The following is a 25,915-nucleotide window of genomic DNA, read 5'->3' on the forward strand; positions in this document are numbered from 1 at the left end:
TGCACAGAGGCTCCAATGCCTGCTGTGCATTATCCAAGAACCTGGACAAATCTTTTCCTGATTTTTCACGTTTATCCTTGGATGTCAGACAAGCTCGCAGACACAAGTGTCACTGATGAAAAATAAAGGAGAACCTGAGGCAATGTGAACTAAGATAACTACAGATATCAAGTGAAAATTGTACCAAATTACTAGAGGGGTTTGGGTTTTTTGTTTTGTTTTGTTTTTTAAATAATCTACATATTATACTGACTGCAAGTCTCTGGCTCTGTCAGATGTTCTAAATTGAAGAGAGCTGTGGTATCAGCTATCTGGAAAGGTTACAAAGTTACAGGCATTTTTCTCCTAGTAAAATAGTTCCTTAGTTTAGAACACCCTCTGCTATAGCTTCTTTCTCTAGAGTCTTTAAAGTGGTTTTTTCCCTCTTACATAATACGGTGACCAGCGTTCAGCACAGGAATTACATATTTAGATTGGTGCACTTCCTTCTCATTTGTTCTCTGCAAGAATTCCTTTACTTTCAAGACAAGCAGATGTATATGCATTTTTTAAGTTAGTCTTTACCCTGCTTAAGGCCACACTGATACATTTTTTTCCATTTACAGTCATGTTGAACTTCATACAGATGTAGTCAGCTGCATCATAAGTCATTTCAATAATTTCTGGTCTAATCTTCAATGCCTTGAGAGAACACCTGCCAGGCATATGCTGCTACTATTTATAAGGGAGTTCTACCATCCTCTTTCCTCCTTAACCTACCACTTACAAAAACGGATCCACTTGAAGTGTATTTTTATCCTTTGCTTATATAAAAACTGTCAAATAAGTTTACTTTTTTCATGTTCTTTTTCCAACTTTTGTATGACAGATGTACTCGTTACAGACCCATACTACCTTCCTGATGTCTTAGTCAACACAAAGGGGACTGTTATGAAACAGTTAATGTCTTTGCCTTTATTTAGAAACCCACTCTTCTAAACCCTTATACCAGTTCCTGTGGAATGACCCCACACACTACAAATACTCACATGTCAGGGGAACACTGCTCCTAGAGTGACAGAATCAGATGGTTTAGAGTATGAAAACACCTTGTTGACATCAACTATAATGTACCCCCATTTTTTGTGTAGAATATTCTGCAGACAAGCTAGAGCTACTCACTTTACAGGGCTGCTTCTCAAGGAGGAAACTTCTACACCCACCCCTCCCTTTCATTTCAAAGCAGACTCTACTGAACCCCATCATAATTATCTGTAATGCTTTCACAGACTATTAAACAAAGATCTAGCTGAAGACTAAAAACTGATGTAAAGACAACACCAACTTGTTTAAATGTTTATTCATCACATAATGAAAGTGATAAATGGGAGCAAAGAATAATTAGAGAGCACTTACTGTAGCGGAGAGCTGTGGTCCATTCAGCTGTGCGTGCAGGATGGCTTCATTGATGGAGTTCCGGATTCCCGTCAGTGCGATTTCCAGATCGTGTGAGGCGGCCATTTCATTAGTCAGATATTCCAGCGTGGAGATGTACTCCCTCCATTGTGCATCCAGTTCTGACACACTGGCCAGGCAGCCCCTCATTACATTTAGACAATATCCGACACAGGGTCTGATCAGCGTCAGGCCCTGGCAGTGGGGGCAGTACTGCATCTTCACCAGAGCTCTGCTACATTCCTTCGTCAGAGCCGCGTGTTCAGTAGTATTTATCACTTCGATGCCCAGACTGAGGGCCTGGCTGAGCATCCTACTTGCCCAAAGAGATTTTGACAGCTCTGTAACCATATTTTTAGAATAGCGTCCAAAAGGATTTATGTCTTGCCTTGTAAGCCGTAGACACTCCATATAGTCCTCTGATAAATCTGTAATTCCTGGGTTTATTAGCCGACTATACACCAGAGGAAAGAGACTGTCAAAGAACCGTAATACTGCACTTTCTACTGTAGTCTCTGCACCCAGAATGTAGAGAGAGATGTCTGTAAAAAGTTCTTTAACAGGCTCTGCAGCTTCTTTTGCCATAGGTCTGTAAGCTGTCTCAAACAGGGAACTTGTGCGGTTTTCAGCAAAGCGAAGCAAAGACTCAAAGGCCTCTAAAAAAGGGGCGGGAGAGAGAAAGAACTAGAGGTTAATAGCAAGCACCTGACATCCTAGTCACAGGACTGATATTGTCCTGAACAGGAACATCAATAGTTACATGAAATCTACTATATGAATACACAAACAGTTAATACAGCCTTCATCAGTAACATTATTAAAAAGACACCTAAATATTACATGTGCCTAATAAAGGCAACACATAATACACAAATATTTTCTTAAAAAAAAGGTGACCCAGACTCTCGAGGTCAATGAAGGACTCCACAGACTCCAGTGAGCACAGGCAGGGTCTGTCTGAGATGGCTTTTGTCACTGGCACTGCCTTTGGGTGGTTCAACTACATACATTTCCAAAACACCCTTCTACATACAAGTGACATCAGGTTTCAGTACACAGGGAGACTATTACAGCTTCAATGTTTGTATAGCACTCCAGAGAAGAATACCTGAATAGGCAAAATTATTTGCGTGGTGCAAGTCTGGAACTTTGAGACAGAGGAGTAGCTGGTAACAGGAGGGGTCTGTAACACACCAATGACACTATCACTGCCGCACTGGACTGAATAAATAATGACAAAATACCCACATTTAATAAAAAGGTGAAAATTCATATTCAAATTTCTTGTAAAGCTATAATATCAAGATGCAGTGAAGTCTTAAAATCAGAGATAACATCTCATAAGCACTCAAATGCTGACCACTAGCTGTACTTTTCAACAAAAGTTTAAAATGTTTTAATAATCTAATGGTTCATGAAGGCAGTATCTCGATAACACGACAACAGCTTGAAGTTGTATTAGCTTTTCATCCCAGGTGATCTATTGCTATGAAATCCTTCATCAAGAATGGGAAAAAGCACAAGGCATTTGTGTCCTCCTGTGATCAGTCTAGGTTTCTCAAACACACACTTGTACAGGTTTGGAGAGCTGACATGCAGAGCAAACACACACCAGAAGGAAGGACTAGACAAAGCTGACACACAAATAGTAACTTCAGGCAAGCTGCTGGACAGCAGCTCACCGAAAGCTTGCGAGATAACTGAATGCAAAAGCTTCTGCTTTACAGTGCTGTGAGTGGGTCGCTGAGAGGCACTTCTTGCAAAGTCAAGGATGAAGGAAAGTTTCTGTGTGAATAAATTCTCTCCCTGTTAACACTGGCTAGGTCTGGCCACCAGCCAGTGGAAGGGCAGTATCCCCTTTAACTACACCATTTCTGAGTGTCTTAAAAAGATATTTAAGGAGTGTCACGGTTAACACATTTCGAATTGCAGAAGGAAATTATACACCCAAAACACCGACTGGGGTGCTAGAATTCATAGACAGTGGCAAGGAAGGGATCAGTTCCCAAGATTATCTTTAATGATACAGAAGACAGAAATCCACACCGCTCCCACTGCTTTCTTTGGAAGCTCTACAAAAAAAAAAAAGCCTCGGACATAAACTGTTCTCGCACTCCTCTGGATGGCAACTAGTTCCAGTCAAGGCAGGAGACCTATCACTTTGTACCTCCTGAGGACTGGGCAGATAATGGGTTTTCAGTCTAATCCTACTCCACATTCATTGGAACATCACTGTGCAATTCACTGCCATGTAACACAAACCAAAGTCGCTCAAAGATCCACTCAGCAAAGGAGCAGATACAATACTGTAAGGCAAGATTAGCATACACTGGTGAAGTTTTGTAGAAAAGCCTGCTCGGTGCCTTCCTCTATTACATCTCCCTGGGCAACTAACTCACTTGTTATGATAAGCATTACAATCCCTTTCCCACAAAGGGTGATTTAACCAGACAGATAATACAACATATCTCATTGTACATTAAATCATCAGTATTTTACACACATGCACACACTGTATGCTCCTGACAGAGAATCACTTCAGCATTCCCACTAGTATTACAGCAACTAAAACTCTGGAAATGCTTATAAAATCCTAGAAATTAAGACTTAAGATACATTTCAGCTGGAAAAGAAGAAGGTTCATTCTCGGGCAGAGAAACACCTTGCAAGTTTCAGACTGAAGCAGAATTTTACAGCTGAAAATCTGAAAATTGGATTTGCGATGGACATACTGACACAATCTAAACTGCAGTGCAGTCAGCTCTGTGCTACTGCACTATTAAGTTTTTTTGTTTGCCAAATCACCCCCATGCTTATTTTTATTTCTAGAGGAAACCTAAACACCATTCTTGTTTATCATACTAAAAAGGCAATGGAAATATTCAAAATATGAAAACAGTGTTTTAAGCTTCCTCCTTCAACTACACATGCTCTCTTGTGGATATTCAGCGTGTCACTAGATTACAGGAGCAGGGACTGTCTCCAATGCCAAAGAGTCTTACGCTCTTGCTCTACCTTCGACACTCGTAAAGGCAGAACGGCAATCACCATCCTCCTCATCCGAAAACTAAATGAAATGCATTTATGAATGTGCAAGCATCCTTATTGTCCTGAGATATAACAGCCCCAGTGAAAAGACAAGACCAAAACAGTCAATGACAACTTACATCCCAAGAAAACACATCTCAGCAGCTTGCTGGGGTACTAGATTGTAGACTAGAAACCACGTAGCATTTCTTTCTCAAGCCTCTTTATCGTGAAAATTCTGCATTAAATTAAATAGAATTCTGCATTATTCTGAGACAAGTATGAAATAAAAATATTTAACAGCATCTTTTATTTTCATTGTATAAGAGAAAAAAAATATGTGGTGGCATATAGCTTCATTCCTCCTACAGAAAGAGCCAGAACATCAAGAATATGATACAAAAAACTATTTCTGCTGATTATAGATGTGCTGCAAACACCTGCAAGGTATCATTTGCTTCCTTGTCACCACTGGTCAGACGAAAAAATGACTCATGCTTACAGGCACTCTAGCAATGATGTCTGAGAAGGAAATATGTAGGTCTTTTTTCATTGTTATAAGGCATTAAGAGATCTTTGAGACAATCAAATTACTGGATCAGCTGGATGTTCTTAGACCTTTAACTAGAAATAACAGGGCTTCATGCACTCGAACGACTTAGTAACAATGGACAGCTTGCATTCTGGTTGTACAGAGCAGGGAACTTCAGCATCTTGTTTGAAAAGTAATTATATGATTTTAATATACCTTGTATGGTGCTTTGTACCAAGTTTCTAAATCCCAAGGAATCCACCGAAACACTGGGTGCTCATCTGTGCAGCCAAATACAGCAAACTTTAGACATCTACAAACTCACAAGAAGCTGAATTCTAAGCCTAGACACACACCAGAAGAAAGACTTTATCTTTCACAGCCTTTGGCTTCCACCCCGCACCAGCAGCATACAATGTACTATAAATTACAAATACACTGATTCTGAACAGAAATAAGACATAACCAAAATCATCCAGAATTTGATGGAAACATTACGTATTTTCTGTCTTCCTTTAATACTGAAATAAATAGGAAGGTGGAGAACAAGGTTTGTTCTCATGATCCTCAAAAGCCCATTTTTGATTTAAGACTCCAAGTGAAGTGAAACAGCAGCCAACTGTGGATTTTGAACTAATATATCAGTAACTACATAATGTAAGTCAGGCAACACCACCTTCCATGGGGAGAATTTTGTTCAAACTGTTTATCACGCACTCACAAAACACTTGGCACCACCACTGATGTGTCTGTGACAGTCAAACCCGGCTGATCAAATACAGCTCACCTCTGGAAACTTCACATCTGAACTGCTGCTGGTTGAAAATTACCTTCTGGAGACAAACCCAGTTATGAGAAGATGCCATGCTGGTTTTGCTGCTCCACCAGCAGCACAGCGCCTGCCAGGCCAAGCAGCTCCCAGTCTGCAGGCACTTCTATAGCCTGGCTCCTAGCATTCACACACACTGAGAATTACATTATGCTCAGTCTAACACATACAGATGGAAAAACATCACTTTGCTCATATAGCACCCATGTTTATTCATTATGAGCATCGCACAGCTTGGTTTTGAGTGACAGCTTCCTTCTGACAGAAACACATCCATCCTGACACAGAGCATGTTTTACTTCTCTTCAGCCAGCCAGCGACGACATTTCAAATACCTAATGAAATAAAAATCACAAAGGATTCCTGATTTATCTCACACCAGCTTTTGCACCAGTGCAACACTGCTGACTTCCTTAGTGGGATTTAATCACGATTTAAGCCCATTGTACACCAAAGAAGATGCAGAATTGAAGTATTTCTGCTAAAGAAATCTGCTGAAGGATAGCGCTACAGGGAGAAGAAGGTTTAGGAGGCATGTATCAGCCTGCCCAACATTGATGTGCCAGCATTTTCCAAAGATTTCCTCTAGTTTTCCACCACCTGGAGGTCTATTTGGGGAAAGAACAAGCAGATTTTAAACAATAGTACAGGCAAAGGAAAAGTATCTAATATTGTAATTACAGCTTTGACTTGTTCCTCATGTCACGTAAACACTGCATTCACTTCATCAGGAATAGGTTCTTGTGTTTTTAAATTGCTGCCACCTCTAGTTTAGCACAGTCAGGTGGAACAGCTCTACAAGTCTGGGTCGAGGCCACCACTCCCTCTCCTGCAGCCCTACCCTTAGGACAAGAAGCAAAGATGCCACACTGCCACACATCAATTTGCCACTCTCTCTGCCACAAAAATCTTTCAGGCTGTGTTCTGAGGAATTGTTTATTTTTTCAGATTCCCAGACACTTGAGGCCAGCATGGCCTTAAGGAAAGGCCTCAACAGAACGATTCACGGAAGTGTACAGTGAGTCTGCGCACATGGGAGTACGAGAGCTTGCATTCGGGATTGCCTTCATCTCATAAACCCTGGATTCCTTACAGTGCATGATGGTCAGCAGATGTGGTCTCGGGGAACACAGAGAGATGGGAGTTTTACAATAAAATCTGGATTGACATATGATAGCCATACAAAGAGAAAGTTCATTTGCTTCCCCCTCTCTTATACCAGACCTTCACCAGCTACACGGATCCTTATTCCATAAGCAGCTGTAGGGTTCAGATGGGGAGCACTAGGAGAGGCTGAGCAACTTCCAGCTTGCTGGACTATGAATCAATGCAAATCCCCATTCTTTTCTTTCCACAGGTCCAACACAGGAATGTTAGAATGGGAGCTGTTTTCCCAAAATGAAGGGAATCTAAGCAGCAGACACCTCTGTGCAGAGTACCATTTCTGTCATGCAGCAGCCGAGGCAGAGATAGTATGTGCCTACTGTTTGAACCCCCATGTCTCCAAAAACCAAAGTCAGAAAGCTGAGCGCAAACCATGACATGCATATGTGAAAGGAAAGCCACTGTCATTGCCATTATGCCTGTAACTCAAAGCTGGCACCTTGCCCACAGAACTGACAAGGTGAGACCACCCTGCTAACGCAACAGCTCTCCCCTACTTCTCTCTGCTCCACAAGAATCGAACGCATGCTGAACTTAAATTTAAAATTCACAAACTTCTAAAAAAAGAAAAAAGGAAACCATGATATTACAAACATTACTGAAAAGATTTAACAATGCTTAATAAACCAAAAGTACAAGCAAACACTGAAAGTATCTATACAGAAATAACGTGTACATTTTAGATTTGAGTGCAATCATGAAAGAAGAATGACAAATTTAAGTAGCTCCATTATTTGTTTGGTCTCTTAGGACCACACTAATATTTGGCTCCTTTCCCTTCAACATCTTGCATTTATTACAGTTACAGGATGAATGAAAGCTACAGTTTGTTGAAGAATAGCTTCCTTTTAATGCTTTCAAGTCCATTAAATCTTTAGCATCTTTATGGTTTGCCAAAATAAAGGACAACATATTAATATTTTGCAGCAGTAGAATTTAAGTACACATTATTTGCAATTTGATGCACAGAGAACAATGTACACAGCAGAAAATCACAGCCAGATACACATCCACATGAGACGAGAATGGCAAAATTCAGAGTTCTACTTTTTTGGATATGCGATGATCTCTAAACATATTTAAAAGAATAAGAACAAAGTGAGCTCAAAAAGCATTATTAAGCAAGATGAACAGGTGGGGTGTTTTCTTACATCTTAAGATTACTTTTAAAAAGGGTGTAAGTGCAAACCAAATTGTGTCACGTTTATGTTTGCAAAGACAGAACTTGAACTCCATTCACTCATTAAGGTGCTTTTGAAGACAACTTCTCACCACTTTCAGCTTCATTTCTATTTTGTGACATCTTGCTAGTAGCAAAGAATGTCAAGCGCTAGAAGTTCCCTTCTGATTTATCCTGAACATTCTGCTCAATGTAGTGCCAAAGCTCTTAATTCATACCCTACTTTCCATGTGTTTTCCTGTTTTTAGAATGGCAGCCTTCCTATACATAAACACTGTCACTCTTGAAGCTGACCAGAAATAACTTGTTAATAAACATACCAGCAGTCTCATGGAGCTATGATGTCCACCACACTGTAGTTGACACTACAGCAGCACTTGCAGGAAACATTGCAAGCTTTCTCCAAAACATTTTGTGTCAGAGAAAAAACTGAAAGCACTCAGAACCTGGGTCAAGTGGAAGCATCTCTTGCTTTCTACTCACCTCCTCTAACCGCTTTTAACAAGGCAGAGTGCAAAACAGGTCCAAAAGCAACAAAGCAAAGTCCATTTTGGAAAGAGGGGAAAGGAAAGTTTGAGTTTGCTCACCTTGACAGCAAGGAGAGTGTATGATATCTTTACAGCTAAAGAGTCCTTCAGAATACGGATCAGACAGAAAAATCCCAGCTTTCCCTTACTGTGTGTAAGGGTAAGGTCTTTACTTAACAGTTTCTCCGTGGGTTTGTCTACATTGAGAACATCAGATAAATATATTGTCATGGACCTGTTGATAGAAACTTCTGCCCAAGGTGAAAAGTAACAGCTATGGACAACCCCAATTAACCAGAAATCAACAGGTAAGATTATTCATAACCTACTACTATCATCCTTTAACCCTCTGTTCCGTTCCAAGTGTAATTTAAGACTGTTCTTAACTTAAGGAAACTTATGAAAGTTGCAAGGGCTTTAAAAATTTCTAGCAGTGAGACTTCCAGAGCATAAGAATACCTGGTAAGATCTTCTGTTCTGGAAGCTGGGACAGTGGTTTGCCACATGTAAGGTGACAAGAGAAAGCCTGGTGCAATTTGAGTTTCAGAGCAGCGGACCCACGATGGTGGTTTGGTGCTGTGGGCAAATCTAAAGCACTCAGGTAAACCAATTTCCAAATGGTCCGTTGGCAGTCTGACTTCCAATAACAGCATCAGGAACCAACACCATTAAATACCACCTAAACATGTCTGTCTTGGCATGAAAACTGTCTTGTTTGTTGTTTTCATATGCACAAACCTGCTCTTTCAGCCTTGGCACTGCTGTGCAATCATATAGGAAGCAACCACCCCTCCGACTGCTGCCCCAGCCAGCAAACCCACTGAATCACCCCCTCCCACAGTACACTTTCTTCTTCTTTCTCTTCTACTTTTTTTTTTTTTTTTGTAAACTTACACAGCTTCTTTACTATACTGTCTTTTACAGGCAGAAGGGGAGGAAATAAGCAGCTCATTTTTGTGAGATTGACAAACACTGAAACCATTAACTTTGAGTTATTTTGGTAATTTTTTGGTCCTGGAAGCACCAGCAATAGAAGTAACATCAGCAAGTTTAAAATAGGCTCACCACTTCATAGGCTGGGGATGCAAAGGGGAAAAAGGCAGTAGAGACATGAGCCCAGGAGATACCCTAAAAACAACAGACTGGTCTGGTGATAAATAGCCATCTTTTGCTCTGCTCTGGTCATTTTGCCATTATTTTTGTAGACTGTGTGCTGGGGAATGTATCCAAATTGCCACAAGTAGTAACCACAGTGCACCCATTTTACACACTTAGTAGCCTTAGCTTTTAACAAAACAACAACCTATAACAAAGTTGCAACTAGTTGCAAAAGTATTTCTCAAGCACAGACTAGAGAAAGCCCCACAGTCTGCAGTACCAATAAGTACCTGCCCTTCTAAAGAAAACACTACATGGCAGAGTTTATAGAAAATATCCAAGTTGTTATGCTTCAACAAAATCAGTTACAGTTCGCTAACTTGATTTTGAGCAGCTCACTATTTCACCTTCAAACTTTTTGTGAATACAGTCAATGAGCAAGTAATTAAATTTAGCTGTTTATTATTTCTGCACACTCCATTTCAGTATGGTTGTACATTAGTTTATACACTGTAATTATAGGGTGCAATTACTTACTCCTTTTTAAAGTGAGCAATCTCAAGTGGAACTAGATCAGTTGACCAGGAGAAAGCTGGAGACCAGATGTGGTATTAACCTTTTATGACACCACTGGGCTTCCACTGACAGATAAATAAAGCAAGTAGTTCTTTGGGAATATTTGTGCAGTAGAAGGGTGATGGACATCTAACTTCACCATGGTAAAATGATCTAGAAGCGCAGTAAAAGCCCTGAGGACTCTGGCTGGACTTTTTATAAAGCCACGGCTATCAGTATTATTCTCCTTCTGTCAAAACTGAATTCCAAAAGATGATTCATATAATTCATATCTGCCAAGTACAAACCTGTCAGCTATTACTTAATAATATCAATTCACAGTTTTAACAGGAGCTGGGCCAAAATAACTGAAGAACGGACTACGGCTGTGCTTCAACAACATTAGTTATGCCTTTAATTTGCTTTCCAAGAACAATTAATTTACGAAAACAGTACTCACAGTTTAGAAGCGAAAAAACCACAGGGAGTTACATATCTGTTGGTAGCTACGTTCTTCACATCACTATAACTATCTTTAAAGTTCTTAGGAGGTCTAGCAGCCATCAGACTGAGAGCAGAAATGATGTTATCCAATTTATTTGATCAATCACTAACACAGTGATGACTGGAAGATACAGCAAGCAGCACTCAACTCCCACGATGGATTACAGCACAAAGCACTTGCAAAATACCTTTGAATGACAACTCTGTAACCACCAACATTTATTTGAAGATAGATCCACAGAAACAGTCTACATTGCTTAAATTAGTTCTGAGGCACTCTGGATGCTCTGTGTCTATATGGAGTAAAAAAAAAAAAAAAAAAAAAAAAAAAAAAAAAAAAAAAACCACACAAAACAAAAACAAAACAAAACACCAAAAAAACCCCTGGAATCTGTGCCCAGGTTAGGGGGAGGACAACACTTAAATGACATATGTAGGACACATACATACAAATATTCAGGAGCAAGCAAGTCATAGTAACCATGGACTACTGCCATATGAAAACCAGAAAGTCCAAAATGCAATTAGGTGGGGACACAGCTCACGTACAAGTAAAATGGGGTTATGTAGAGATATTGCTATTTTATATTGCTTGAGGAGAGGGACTTTTCAAAAAATACTAGGGAAAAAATGGCCAAAAAAATGTTTCTGCAGCCTTCCTGCAAATGAAAACCATAGAGAAAGTAAAAGCTGTGCCAAATATGCACCGTGCCAGGTACTAACACTGGAGAGGAACAAATGCCATCGCTAGAGAAAGAGAGGGCATTTATGTTGGTGGTCTGTTGGAGCCCAAATGCAGTGCACATTTAACACAATTGGACTTGGAGAGCAAGCAAGTGGGGCTTGCCAAAAACAATACAGACTTCTCTCTGTTGCTTGACTTACATAGTGGCACTGATGATGATCCACGAGGCACTGAGCACTGGGATGTTACCTACGGAGAAGTATAAAATATAAAACACATCTTTAGAATCCAGATGTGTCCAGAGTAACAATACTGCACTGCAGGTTCATGCTTCCTGGCAGGGACACGCTTCAAAGTTGCCAGTAACTTTGGGACATAGAAGAAATTGAGGTATTTTATTTGTGTATCTCTGGTGTATTAAGTACTATTGAGAAAGCAAAGTACAAAATAGTTTTAAAGACTTGCATTAGTTAAGAACCACCAAAAATCTTTCTTCTGAGTCAATCGAGAGAAAGCAGGAAAACGTCAAAGTCTTTTCACTCTTCTGAGAAACTTTTCATTAACATAAAATTAACCAGACAGGAGTCTCTAGAGATAATTTTCTTGACCCTCTGATTAAGAAGTTCAACTGGCAGTAGGAAAACCAATACATTTGTTTCAGAAGGTCATGAACTGTTCCATGATTTCCAGCTGAATTAGTTAGGTGGCCCATTATGACCTGCTTCTAAAAATCTAAGAGAAAAATAGCTACAAGAGATAGGATTATCTTAACAATGATGAAATTGGAGGGGCTGGAGGTGTTAGTTTTCCATGGGTTTTTTCTTCTTGTTTAGGTACTAATGTAGAAATACAACAAATTATATCCAAGTTTCATTAAAGAGCTAAAGTCACAAATAAGACTTAAAAAATCCTCCTTTTTAAAAATCTAGATTAAATCTGTATTCCTCAGTGATTTTAAAACAAAGAAAACAGTCTTTATGTAGAAAGAGCAATAACGCAACCCTGTAAGTGCAACAATGAAGACTCTCTAACCCAGAACTGCCAGCTGGCTCGAGAGCTGCGCTCCGTGTGCCCACACACTGAGCCTCCAGCCCTCAGCTGCAGGAGGGAAAAGGAACATCACTCACAAGGGCAGTCGGAGACTGAATGGAGTCTTCATGATCACTCTGTACTTCTAATTTGTTCAAAAGCATGGGCCACAAAAACTTCCAGCTGTTTCATCTGATTCTGGATTAGGTAACATCAACTCCATTTCCCAGTATTGTGAACCTACTAACTTGACCCACCCTTCTTTCTCATCTAGTCTACACAGGGAAGACTTTGCAAAATAAACTAAGGAAAATGTCAGAGTCCAATAGCTAATTCTTGGTGCAGAGAGTGTCTTTCATACAACCAATCTTCTGCAGTTTAATTCAGTGGCTTTTGTGTTTTCTCAGATCCTTGGACAACTCCTAGCCACCAAAACTAGTGACATACAAGCATGCAGTATCCTCACACAAACTTCAGCTGAAAACACTCTTTGATATTTGCAGAGCAGCTGCAGGCCACTAAATGGTTCATGTGCAGTCCACAGGGCAAGAGCCATTGGGCTCTTCCACAGCACAGCGAAATGCACATACTCATCTAGATTAAAGGCCATGGTATTGGCCTTGGATAAAAGATATCTTTGAAGGCAAGTAATGCTTAAAAACCAAAAACCTTTCCTGCAACATCTATTTTTGGCTGTCTCCTCCTGTAGATTACTTTGCAAACATATTTGATATCATAAAACCATAAGGTAATTGAAAGAATATGTTTGCCTGAAGAAACTGACCTTGTTCATGGACTTTTTTTACAGTCAGAACACAGAAGTTCACTACACTACTTCAGAAAAATCATAGAAAATACTTCCATGACGGATTTCAACAGACACTGAATCCACATCACTATAAATTTAGGAAAATATTCTGGGTGTTGCTTTTTAAAATTTCACATGTTTACAAAGCCTCTCTCAATAGGAAAATTAAAGGTGGATTAAGTCTTAAAATAATCGTATAAAAACAGAACAGATTTTTCTTTATGGTGAAGAGCTTCTCCTTGTTTTATCCTCCAAATTCCTTCAAGCAAAGTGACTGGCATGTGTTCAACATATGGGTCAGCATCGGCAGAAGTACAGATGTTGGTGATTTGAGAGTTAACCAGATGTTTGTGGTGAACTAGTTCCACTTATTCCTAAGGGAAATCATGTAAAGTCCGTTAGCACTAATAAATCAACACACCTATTTTTCTCCTGAAATTTCTTTCTCAAAAAAGAGAATACACGAAGGTTAAGTTTTCCCAATCACATTGACTACAGAGATTTTACAGGACAAGTCCCAGCCACACCAACGAAGACCAAAGGCCAAAGCAATGAGACTTCTTATGTGCAGAAAATTATGCAGTCCTTGATCAAAATAAAGTCATCACAACACCATACTTCAATGTTGCCACACATACGAGCAGGGGTTTCACAAGATCACAGAATTTGTTTAAATTCAAGAAGTCGCATAGTTGCAGCCCTGTGCTTGCTTGTTCATCCCCTAAGTCAGATCACCAGTCAGTACATCATTTTTCACACACGAGTAGCAACAGCAGAGGAATTTTGTAACAGAGAACAAGGATACAAAAAGTCTATTTGTGATTTTGATTGGTGGGTTATCTTAAAAGAGTTAATGTTCATTCTGTTAACAGGGGCTTCTTGAGATAGTTCACCAAAAAGAACAAGATGTCGCATTAACTCCTCACTTCAGTAAGTTGCTCACGTGCCTTCACCTAAAAAACGTGACCAACATGCATGTCAGAACTCCTGGAAAATGCTTTGTAAAACCCTTGCTGATCTTTTTTGCTTCCTTTCAGTGTCTTCCCACAAGAAGGAGCAGTCCTCTCAATTTTTGTGCCTGAAACTCACATTTTCAACTTGGGCCCTGATTCACAAAGGTTATTTAAGCATAAGCGTTACCTGCTGAGGACCACTGATGTTCTCAATTATCTCACTGAGTGCAGGCCCAGAGATAAAGGGCAGATTTTTGTGGGAAGGCATTACAGTTTTCTTCTCCTACTTTCTCATCTTGAATTACTGAAGTCATAGCTATTGCCTCCTCTATTGCTTACAGGTGTTTGGTATATTACAATGCATACTTAGTTTTCTTTGGTTAAACATGGGTTACTAGTGATGGAAACTCTACCATAAAAATGTTATCTTTCGAATTGAGAGTCAAAGTATCTATTACATACATCTGTCATACTGAAGTTTTAATACACAATTGTTAAAACCCCTCATATATACACAGCTTTTATAGTTCTGTTTAAAGTTTTGTGATCTTTTACTCAACAACAATGAAAAATAAGAGTTGCAGATAAATTAATCTGATAATGAAAGCAAATAAGCCATTATGCTACAGCAGACTTCCAACAAGAATTAGTGAACTGAGATCGACTGTAGCAATATGACGCTGTCTTTAATTACAATTCAGAGCTTCCCTTTCCAGGTAGCTTTAGAGGGAGTTCAGCAAACAAGAATGCAGAACTAAAGCACCAAACCTCTGATCTATGTAAATGGTATCCTAGGCCTTAACAAGCCCCGATAAAGCTGGTAGCGTCTTCTAGGAAAGAGGGAGTCTCATGGAGGCCAGCTGCATTGCAGAACAATGGTACAATGAATCAGAAAATGGAAAATATTCATAAACGAAGAGGCTGACAGGTTAAAAGAGGTTGATACGTAAAGCGCAATATACACTATAGGAGACAGTGGACACATCTAAGAAAAATATTTGCTTTCTATCACATGCCCCTCAAGAACAACCTATCCAATATTACTGAGTTCTCTGACTTGCAAAGAAGTTTGGGGACCTCTCTAAATGGGAAATTAACTGGAACGCATTTGAGACACAAGCATCCCTGCTGCAGAAGGACCAGTCCATGACAGATGACTTCAGCATCTGAAAGCTGCAGCTATAAATTACATTTTACATTACCATCTAGAACCCCCATGCAACTGTCCCCATACTTCCAAATACAATCACAGAGTATATCTTATTGCCAACTTCCTTTCTTCAGTCAGAAAATTACTCACACATGAAGTCCGAAATTTCGCTTCAAAGCTCAGACAGGGACCCTAACTCATACACATCTTAGATATAAAAAAAGAGCATAGTGAAACTATTTCAAACATGCAGCACAGACCTGGATTTTCAACAGTGCATTGTTTTAACACTCTGAAGTCCATCAGTTACTCTTATTCTCTCATAAGACAAAAAAGATCAATTCTCAACAGTAAGTACAGAGAGCTCCACAGCATGGTCATATTCTCGTCTGTCCTACAAACTCAGACAACTTTAATCACTTAGTTCTGTCCTAACTTTGTGCAATTCATATTATATTAAAAAAATACAATGTACAGGAAGCAAGCAGATACTTAACTAAAGACAAAGTCTATGAAGAATTTGTCGTCTTAAAATTCTTATCTTTATTTCAAGGTCATATGGAATCAATAAAAATGTATCAGATTTTATGCCCTACTCATTTAGGTATCACATTTTTAGCCGAGTCAAATCCAAAAAAGTAAACATGAAATTTTTAAAAAGGGGGGGGAATATTACTGCAGAATATTCTGACAGCAATTCTGTTGGTTTTGTTTCAGGTGAAATTACAAGATTCAACCATTTTCATGGTCAAGTAAATTCTCCACTTCTTTTTCTGGATCCTTAAATTAATTTTAATAGACACTTCCCACTGTTTCAGTTCTACTCTCTGAAGTCCCAGAACTGATTGCTTATTTTAAAAAAGACCCTTTGGCATGAAACTTTATCTGCATAACCCTGTAATGGGATCAATCCTTTCAGAAGCACTGGAAAAAAAAACAAGAAATGAACAACCACCCAACTAAATAAGGAAATTACTGGTTGACTGAAAGTGAGAGGGTAGCAGATAAAGCATAAAAAATTCTAAGCCTTGAGGAAAAGCACACTCGCTGCATTTTAGACTCTGTTCAATAAAGCATTTTGGCATACACAAAGTTTATCTTCTTTCTGCAATACACTTCTTAATCCACAAAATCCCCACAGAACTTCAGTGCACACTTAAGTTTTCTGCCAAGAAAGTGAATTTGTAAAACAGGGCCTTAAACTTTGTTAAATCATTTGAATTCTATGAAGTCATTTCAGTTCCTCTGACAAGTCTCTTACCTTCTTGTTCCACGAATGACAAATTGTTGGAAGAGTCTTCTGTCTTTTAGGACAATCTTGTACAACGACAGTCTTCATAAGATCATGGAAAAACAATGTTGACTTGATTAATCTATTCTAGGAAAGGTTACAAGCCAGCTCCCTGCACATAGGATAATGTCAGTTGGAAGGGACCTACAATGATCAACTAGTCCAACTGCCTGACCACTTCATGGCTGACCAAAAGTTAAAGCATGTTATTAAGGGCATTGTCCAAACGCCTCAAACACTGACAGGCTTGGGGCACTGACCACCTCTCTAGGAAGTCTGTTCCAGTGTCTGATGACCCTCTCAGCAAAGAAACACTTCCTAATGTCCAGTCTGAACCTTCCCCGGCACAGCTTTGAACCAATATTCTGCCTTGACCAAAAATTTTCCAATCTTGTGAAAATATCATGCCCTATTTTTTTTGTTTGTTTGTTTTTTTGCTTACTCACTGCATTTCATCATCTGCAACAGCATTCCCTGGTCTGCACGTGCCACTTCACTCAATGCTTGAATGTCATCGAAGTTTCAGGACATCATGATCACTGCATTCACATTTGCCACATTTCACCACTTAGTGCAAAGACATTTGCAACTACTTGCAAATTCCCTTATAAATTTCTGTTCAGTAGCATTTTACTGGAAGACCTACTACACATGTCGCCTAACACCACCACCTGTTGCTGGTTCTGGGCAGTGTTGTGGTTGGAAGCAGGGTCCATAGTCCAATCCTGCCAACCAACTAAAAGAGATGTTACAGCTTGGATGTCTCTGGGATAGCACCATTCCTACAGGCACGCCTCACCGGGAACTAAGATTAAAAGAGGGTAGATGTTACTGAAGCAAGTAAGGAATAGGAAGAACTCTAAAGAAATTTATTCAAGCCAGAAAAGTTAATTACTTTAAAAACCCTACTCAGGCTCCATTCCTACCCTTCCTTTCTGTAATGCTGCCCTGGCCACACGACTGCTGCGGGAGGCCAGAGAAGGAAGCTGTGCCCTGAGCAGGAGGCATCCGTCTTCAGCACCTTCCTTTGTGATTTCTTAACCCTCACACAACAGAAACACAGGTTTCATTACCAGACAGGTTAAGAGCAGATCTCCCGCTACACAGCTTTTAAACGCAAGTATTTAGAGAGGCAGGTATGCAACACTTGGAAAAACTTGCCCATCCTAATGGAGGGAAGCTCTGTAAGAAGAACAAAGAGCATCCCAGCTCATGAGACTGTCAAAGCACCACCGAAATGGAAACGCAGTGATGCTGAAAAGCCTGCACTGTAATTTAGGGAGGTACAGCTAGAGAGAACACACCAAAGAGTCATTTAGCAAAGACTAACAGAGCAAGAGACACAAGCCATTAAAATTAAAGTGTCATCAGGTAAAGGGGTTTCCAAATTTATAGAGGATACAACCTTGAGGACTGGTTTTCAATCTTCTCTTCAGAGATGACCTGTAGGAGATTTGCTACTTGGGGAATTTTGACATAATGGAAGCAGAGAGCTCAGCATGGCAAAGGAGAACTTCATAGGAGCCCTTAATCTGATTCTGAGCAGAACAGAATAAATCAATATTTCCAAGCCTTATGAAATTTAGAATTGTTTAATACACTTTAGGTAACGCTGGTTCTTATAGCAGGTTCAGGAACATTATAAATTTCTCTACAGTACCTGGGCATTAATTTGCCAATCCTGATTACACTACCCAGATACAGTACAATAGTCAGGCAGTCTGTCACCCGGGCCAAGACAAACATCCATCTGTATCCTCCTAGAGACAAAAGGCCTGACATTACAATGGGACCTTGAGGTATGCAAAAGTATACACCCATTGGTCCTCAAAATCTGATATTTGATTTAGATTTAGCTGAAAGCTGCTAAAACATCACAGAAACATCCAGAACATTCTGAATTTATTTTTGGATCTCGTGGTTAACTAGGACAGGATGGCACAGATTTTGGGACAGAAAGCAGTCATCGTGAAGGAACTGCCATACAGGGCAAACTAGAGATTGATCCAGTCCCAGGTCTGATAGGACAAAACAGTCAGGATCAGATGCTTCACACAAAGCTATATGAAGTCCTGCAGTTGACAGCTCCAGGGTATAGAATAACGTGCCCAGGGGACCCGCCCAATCTCTCACAGTCTTTCCGGTCTTTGATATACCACAAGAATTTCTTGTTGTTTGTTTTTATGTCTTTGACTCTTTGCTGTTCAAATTCCATTTCAGGCTCTTCAGTTTCCTTCTCACACTGCCCACTCTGGACTGTGCCTCTGACTCTAGGATTCCCTAGTGTTGGATTTCCAGTTTCTGACAGCTATTTCTTTTGCTCAAATAACCTCCTGAACTTTGTGTTTAAGCATATGGATTCACTTCCCTTGCTGCTCCTTTTCTCGCACGGTGCTATCCCGATTTGCAGTGACAGACTGTGGCGTGCTTAAGTAGCTACTATGCCTACACTAAGATTTTAATTTCTATACTTAATCACAGCCATATATTTAAACAGTGTTTGCGTTGTTCTAGCAATCAAGAGGGGACCCCAGTCTCCCAGGCTGAACTTCAACTGTAAAACTCTACGGGGAGCATGAGACAACTTGCACATTTAAATTCAAGTCTACATAAACCAGACCCAGACTTCAGCTAACTCAAGCAATTAAGGTAGACAAGTAATATTAGGATCTCTGAATCAAACAGAGCAGCGGCATCTAAAAGTCTGTCTCTACCACATGGATAAGCAGTGGGTTGCTTTAGCGACATGTATTTGTGCAAGAGTGTAATAGCAAAACTTTCAAAGAGCCCTTGGGCTCAAAAAACTGTTACATCTTTGCAAATACTGCTTATTACATTTTTAGGCAAGATTTGCCATTGAGATGCTAGAAGTTTGCATATAAGTGACAAGTACAACTTTTAAAAACCTTCTACTTCCTGAAATGCTGGCATATATCTCAGCCCAAAGTACTTAAGCATCTGGGACTTGTTTCCCATTTCAACTAACCTGACAAAACAAAAATTAATTACAACCTGATTCCCTTGCTACAAAAATCATCCTATCCTTTTCAGTGAGGCAGCTGAGAGTAAAGTCCCACTCCAACTAAGACTATCAAATTTCATCCCCCAGTGAGATGCTCCTCTGCCTGGTTTCAGGGGTCTCCCTCAATCAATAAACACCTTATCCACAGATTAATGACAGAAGTAAATTGCCATATATCATCCCCCTCACATCTTCAGTATCCTCCAGGGATTTGCCTCCTTCAGCCTCTATGAATTAATCTCCTCCATTCTTCTGGACCATTCATCATGCTCTTTCCCGCTCTAACTCCCTATCTCCTCATACCACAGAATGTCTTTCATCTCCATTGCAGCCACATTTTGGAACAGTTTTCTTAACTCTATTAATCCCTATCTCAAGACCATTCTACTTTCAACCATATGACCTCCTCAAGTCTTTTCCTAGGAGAACAAAAACATCTTACAGCCACTCCCTTCTCACATTTTCTTTAACCATCCATCCCTATTTTGTCATTTCACACTCATTTGTGTTTAGCTACTGAATAATGCAGAAATTACAAATATAAAAAAATAGTTAAATGCTAAATTCGTACTGCTTACCCAGCTGAACCACACAGCTTCAAATAGACTGAAATCCACTAAATGGGGATTAAACATTTTGTATGAAACTTGCAAGTATGAAGTTAATGCTATCTTTTAGATACCATGCTATCTTTTAAATGTACATTTGCTTTGGAAAGGATTTGGGAATACGTTAATCAGCACGTAAAATAAATCATGCAAAAAGTTTGAAATAAAGGTCTTCAAGATGCAAGGAAACAGTAAAATCCCATTTTAGATCAACTTTTCTTTATAATTTTTTTTACCATTAATGAACAATATTTGATAGGTCCTCTGTAATCTATTGAACAAAGGCAAAAATACTAGTTCTTGCCAAAAATATTAAGCAAAGCGGTACTACTTGTTTCAGTCTCACATATACATTATAACATAGGAGGGAAGGGCAGCACAGTTATATCAAAGATGCAAACTTGCAAAACCCTGTCCATTTTCCTACTCTCCATTTATAGCTACCTATGAGAAAAAAAAATTCTACACGTTAGTGTTATTTACAGAAGAAACCAATACAGTTTCCTGCTAAACAGAAGCATAATGAAGTTCTACAGTGATTTACGAATTCTTCCCAAAAAAAAAAGCAAGGATCTTCTCTTGAAAGACTATCACACCTACCAACAAACACAAAATGTCCTGGCTGAAACGGAACAGAGACATATACGAAGCATAACGAAGTTCTACAGTGATTTACAAATTCTTCCCACATTGTACAGTAAAAAGCAAGGATCTTCTCTTGAAAGACTATCACACCTACCAACAAACACAAAATGTCCTGGCTGAAACGGAACAGAGACATATACAAGCCCTTGGTACGCCAGAAGGGGAAAGAGCTGAGGCAGAGGTTTCCCAGTTAACAGTTAAAACAGCTACTGGTCAGGAACGCTTCAAAAGTTTAGAGCAACACCAGCATTTTGTACAGCCACAACACATGAACGCCTTCAGCCATATTGTCTGTAAGATGTGTCTTGAACACCTAGGATAAATTTCTCAAGAATACATCAGAAATTTTGGAATGGACAGAACTAAACTCATCTTCTCCCACAAGACCATAAAAATAAAGCAGCAGAACTGGGATTAATATGGCTTTCTATCATGTGAGCTCCTAAATAGCACCAGGACACCACAGAACAGTGTGAAGGGAGTTTGCCAAAATGAGCTTTATTAACACGAGCTTGAAACTTTTGACCTTTCAGAAATATCAGGGACAGTTAACAATAATTAAAAAAAAAACAAAAACTGGTAACACAAATCACTTCTGCTGATGAAGACAAGAGCTTTTTTCAAGAATAAGGAAGCAGCATCAACATATGAGCTACTATATAGAAGACACTTAAAGACAAGCAAACATCATCATGGAAAAAGCTATCATCTGTAATCAACTAATCATAATCCATTTGCCTCTACAAAGAGTATAGTCTTCTACAGGAACAAGGTCACAGATCCTTTCATGTAATCCGGAGTCAAGCAAACATCCCAAAAGCAGCAGACACAATTAGTGGGGCATTTCATGGCCACATCTTGTACTTGATCGACTTGAAATACGATGCCAATACCACGTAAGGAAAGATGGTTTTTGAGGACAAGTATCAAATTCTTATCTGGCCACACTGAACATTAGTTAGTGTTTTCTGAGGTCTTTGTTTATCTATGTTGGCAGAATACAAAACCTTTTGCACACAGAAGTGTTTCCACATCACGTAGTCACACACAATTCTATTACTGATTTACCTACAAATTTCCATCATCTTCCTCTATTTCCTTTGATGCATAGTTACACCTTGAGGTCAGAGTTTCCATTTCTTTAAAACCTGGGTAAAACACATCTTTTTCATCTCCTAGCTCAGGTCTCCCTGAGTACGTAGCAAAATCCCGTATACTCTCTGTTGACTGTTGGTCTCATGCACAAAGTTATGAACAACTGATGAGTTAACAATGTTTACTTACTGTAAAAAAATACCTATATTATACAGTCCCAAACTATAACATAAAAAGAAAACTTAACTAAGCACTTAAGAAATTAAGCCATTAAGAATTACCTAAGAAATTAAGCAATTTATTTATAGTTAGCCTTACTGAATCCAAAGGAACTACCCATGTGCACATATGAATATGTGTGAACGATTCCATAATTTGGATTCCTATAGCATATACTTAAGATACAAAGCTTGAGGTCAACGTCTCCTTAAAAGCTTGCACAGCTGGTGTAATTTCACTGGAATCAGCTACCATACAGATATGGAACAGCACTCTGAGCTTTCCTTTACTTTTTCTGCATCCTTATTTCCCCTACCGCCAGCTGCTTGACAGGCGAGATATTTTTCTACTGACAGGGCAGCAATTAACCTGCTGCCACAAAAGAATAACAGAGGAAAACAAAATGTGAAAACGAAAGATTCATCATAGGTATCATAAGAAAATTTGGAAACAGCATCATTTCAATTGCATTCTTTTCCCTATGGTCATATAGTCTCTCCTGTACAAATGCAGTGTTGTTCAGTTATTACTTCAACTTCAGGATTTAATTTCCTCCTCAGCACTCGAGATGCAAGTGGCAAGGAAAGCAAAGAATGAAAAACTGAAATAAAAGAAAAAGTCACTACACAAATCTTGTACTTTGCCCTTAGCTGATGAACCAGGAGCTGTAAAAGCTTCAGCTACTTTCCCCCTGCCCCCGAAGTGATACTGAGCCAGTTTTAAAATACAGGTTAATTTTTTTTTCTTCTCAGAAAAACTGAGGGGTCGGTGTTGGCTTTTGTTGTTTTATTTTAATTTCTCACTAGCACAGCGTGCCTCTTCAGTGAAAATTAAAGCTCAAAACATTTCATAAGCTTTCAACAGAAATTATTTTGGCTTTGCAAACACTCATGTTTACTAACATCTTAAGCAGAAAACAACACTTTCACATTTTGATTCAAATGCCACTGTTCATTGAAAAAATATTTTGACAAAAAAAACCTTAATGCAATTTATCTCTCCTCCTACACTTTCCTATTTCTAGAAATGACTCTTTCTTCTACATGAAGCCTGCCACCCAAATACCACAAATGCTTTCCAAATACGATGGTGGTATTTGCCTGCTGTGCTGCGTTACCGGTGATGGACCGCTGCCTGCAGTCAGTAAACCCTGTGCAGCTGGACTGACGGTGCTGAGGAACTTTCACATCGCCTGTTTGAAGCTCCAAGCCTCTCTCAGCATTTCTCACGATGACCACAAAGCCACAGGCAGCATGGTGCACACTGATTATGTGAGGTTTGCTTTTTCTCCACCTAGCTCTAACCAAGCTTCTCAAATTTTATCCTCAAATAAGAATAATTTTTAAAATTCTCAGTAGGCATCTCTGTACAAATTAAGACACAGCTAAATGATAGGCTGAAAGCCACCAAGCCAGTCTGACAGATTACAAAAAAAAAAAAAAAATTATATGTGCAAGTTGAAATTCCTTGGTGAAAACAGCTGGCTTCCTTTGTGCCATCTGTGAGGTTTAAAGCACTGACCCTTCAAACCACTAACTAGGGAATCTTAAATGTTCTAATTGCACACTAGCTCTCCTTAAGCTAAGAAATATATACTTGCTTGAGTGAAATCAGCCTGGTGTATATCAGCCTGAACACAGCAGGCTCCCTTCAGACAGAACAGGTACCAACACAGGGACTGCATCAATGGGAAAGTTCACCTGGAGAAAGCGTAAGGCACGTGCAAACTCTGCACAGCGCTGGAGGTCCAGCAGGCAACCAGCAAAGCCTCCATGCTAACAGGTGTTGGCCAGAAACTGGTCAAAAACTCTGGATCACCAGCAGCAAGTGGTTTCATACAGTGTGCTGTCCCCATCCTGTCCACCACCCTCCTGCAGAAAACCTGAGACACAGGAGGCAGGTGAATCTCTCCCACACAGAAACCATGCTCCAAGAATGCAACATGATTTCTACCTCTTGCAACAGCCCAAATAAAAACTCCCCAGACACATCTGTCCACAGCAATAGTTAGTATAGATCCACAGAAAACTGGAAGGAAGGGAAGAGAGGAGAATTGTTGAAACTGTTTCAGGAGTCCAAAAGCTTAAGCAAGAAAAAGTCTATTATCAGAAGTATTCAATTCACTTCTCAAAAACCTACCCCTGCACTAGAGAATTGTCAGAAGTGAGAGAAGCTTTAAAATTACCAAGTTAATGAGACACAACTGCCATTTACAAGTCTCTACTAATCCCAGTGGTTTAATCCCAGTGGTGCTCAGACAGTTTTTACTTAATGCACAGCTAGTCATTCATTCCCAAATGAAATTAGTCAAGCTTTTGTAAATAAAGATTAAGTGAAAACAAAGTTATGACTTCAGGAATCGGCTCTTGGATATCAATTCACCATCATAAAAACTAAAATTTGGCCCTGCATGCACACAATGCTTATTGGTACTACTAGTAGTTTCTTGCTGTAGAATAGGCATATAAACCCAGATTTATATACTTTTTTTTTTTGGACTTGGTTTTAGGCTGCTATGATGAATACCCCACTAGAGAAATTACCTTTGCAAAAATACACGCAGATAATACATCAAAGCAAGCTAGAAACCTTTACACATTTAGAGTCCTTATAATTTGCAAAGAAACAAGCACATTTTTTTAAAAAATGGCCAGTTAACTTTCTCAGCTTCTGACATAACACGAAGGACCTCTCCAGGAATTTCAGTCACTATGTGAGTCTGTGACCTGGAATGCCATGCTCAAAGTCTTGAGCAACGACGAAATTGGGAACAAAGACAAGGGCGAGCACATCACACACAGGGCAAGAGAGTGATAAGTCAGAGAAACTCACGGCTGGACCAAGCCAAGAATCTGGTGAAGGAAGCCCACACAGAAACCAAGCGATCCAGGGAAGGGAAGAACGGGTACCAAACCACAGCCCCTAAGAAAAGCAGAGGCCAGACTGCTACAAGGACTTGCCTGCTCAAGCACAGCCTGACAACGAATAACATTTGCCATGAAACCACTAACCAGTGAGTGAGAATCATAACTAAAGTAAACCTATAACTTTGAGTCTATTGGTATTCTCATGGGCATGTGCTCATCCCCATGCCCCCCACACTGGTTTGTGACAGAGACAAAACATTCTTCTTAATTTGCTTGATTTGTTTTAATCATATAGAAATATATTTTGAAGAAGTACTTTGGGTTTGAGAGAAACCAAATATTTTGATTGGTTAACAAATAACTCTTACTACTCAAAAGACTACAGAAAATTAAAAAAGAAACCTAAAAACTTTACTAACACATAAAAATTGCACACCTTCTATAATTTCCGTTGTTCTCTGTTAAAAAGCAAGCTCATCTGCCATACTTTAAAATGGTAAATAAAAGGCTATACTCTAATTAAGGTGAATATTGGCCATCTGTTACGTAACTAAAGGACCAATTAGAGAACAATGTCTAATTTGATCAACCTCAACTGGCCAGGTTAATCCATGAAAGGTTCCAAACAAACGTATAATCTTTTCTAATCACTATTGGATTAACTGGCCTAATCCAATTGGATGTATATCATGT

At 39.4% G+C, this 25,915-nt stretch overlaps 1 protein-coding gene across 1 annotated transcript in view; it reads right to left on the reverse strand.

Annotated features, from left to right (window-relative positions):
• Positions 1 to 1,395: 1,395 nt before the first annotated feature.
• The window catches only part of LOC104471314 (glypican-5-like), a gene marked incomplete at its 3' end in the record, with an annotated part of 59,296 nt that continues 34,776 nt past the window's right edge, over positions 1,396 to 25,915 (reverse strand). Inside the window, exon 2 of the mRNA XM_010086607.1 lies at positions 1,396 to 2,090. Coding sequence (XP_010084909.1) covers positions 1,396 to 2,090 — 695 coding nt within the window. The remainder of the gene's footprint in view (positions 2,091 to 25,915) is intronic.

This window comes from Pterocles gutturalis, unplaced genomic scaffold, assembly GCF_000699245.1.
Source record: "Pterocles gutturalis isolate BGI_N339 unplaced genomic scaffold, ASM69924v1 scaffold9316, whole genome shotgun sequence".
NCBI lineage: Eukaryota > Metazoa > Chordata > Aves > Pterocliformes > Pteroclidae > Pterocles > Pterocles gutturalis.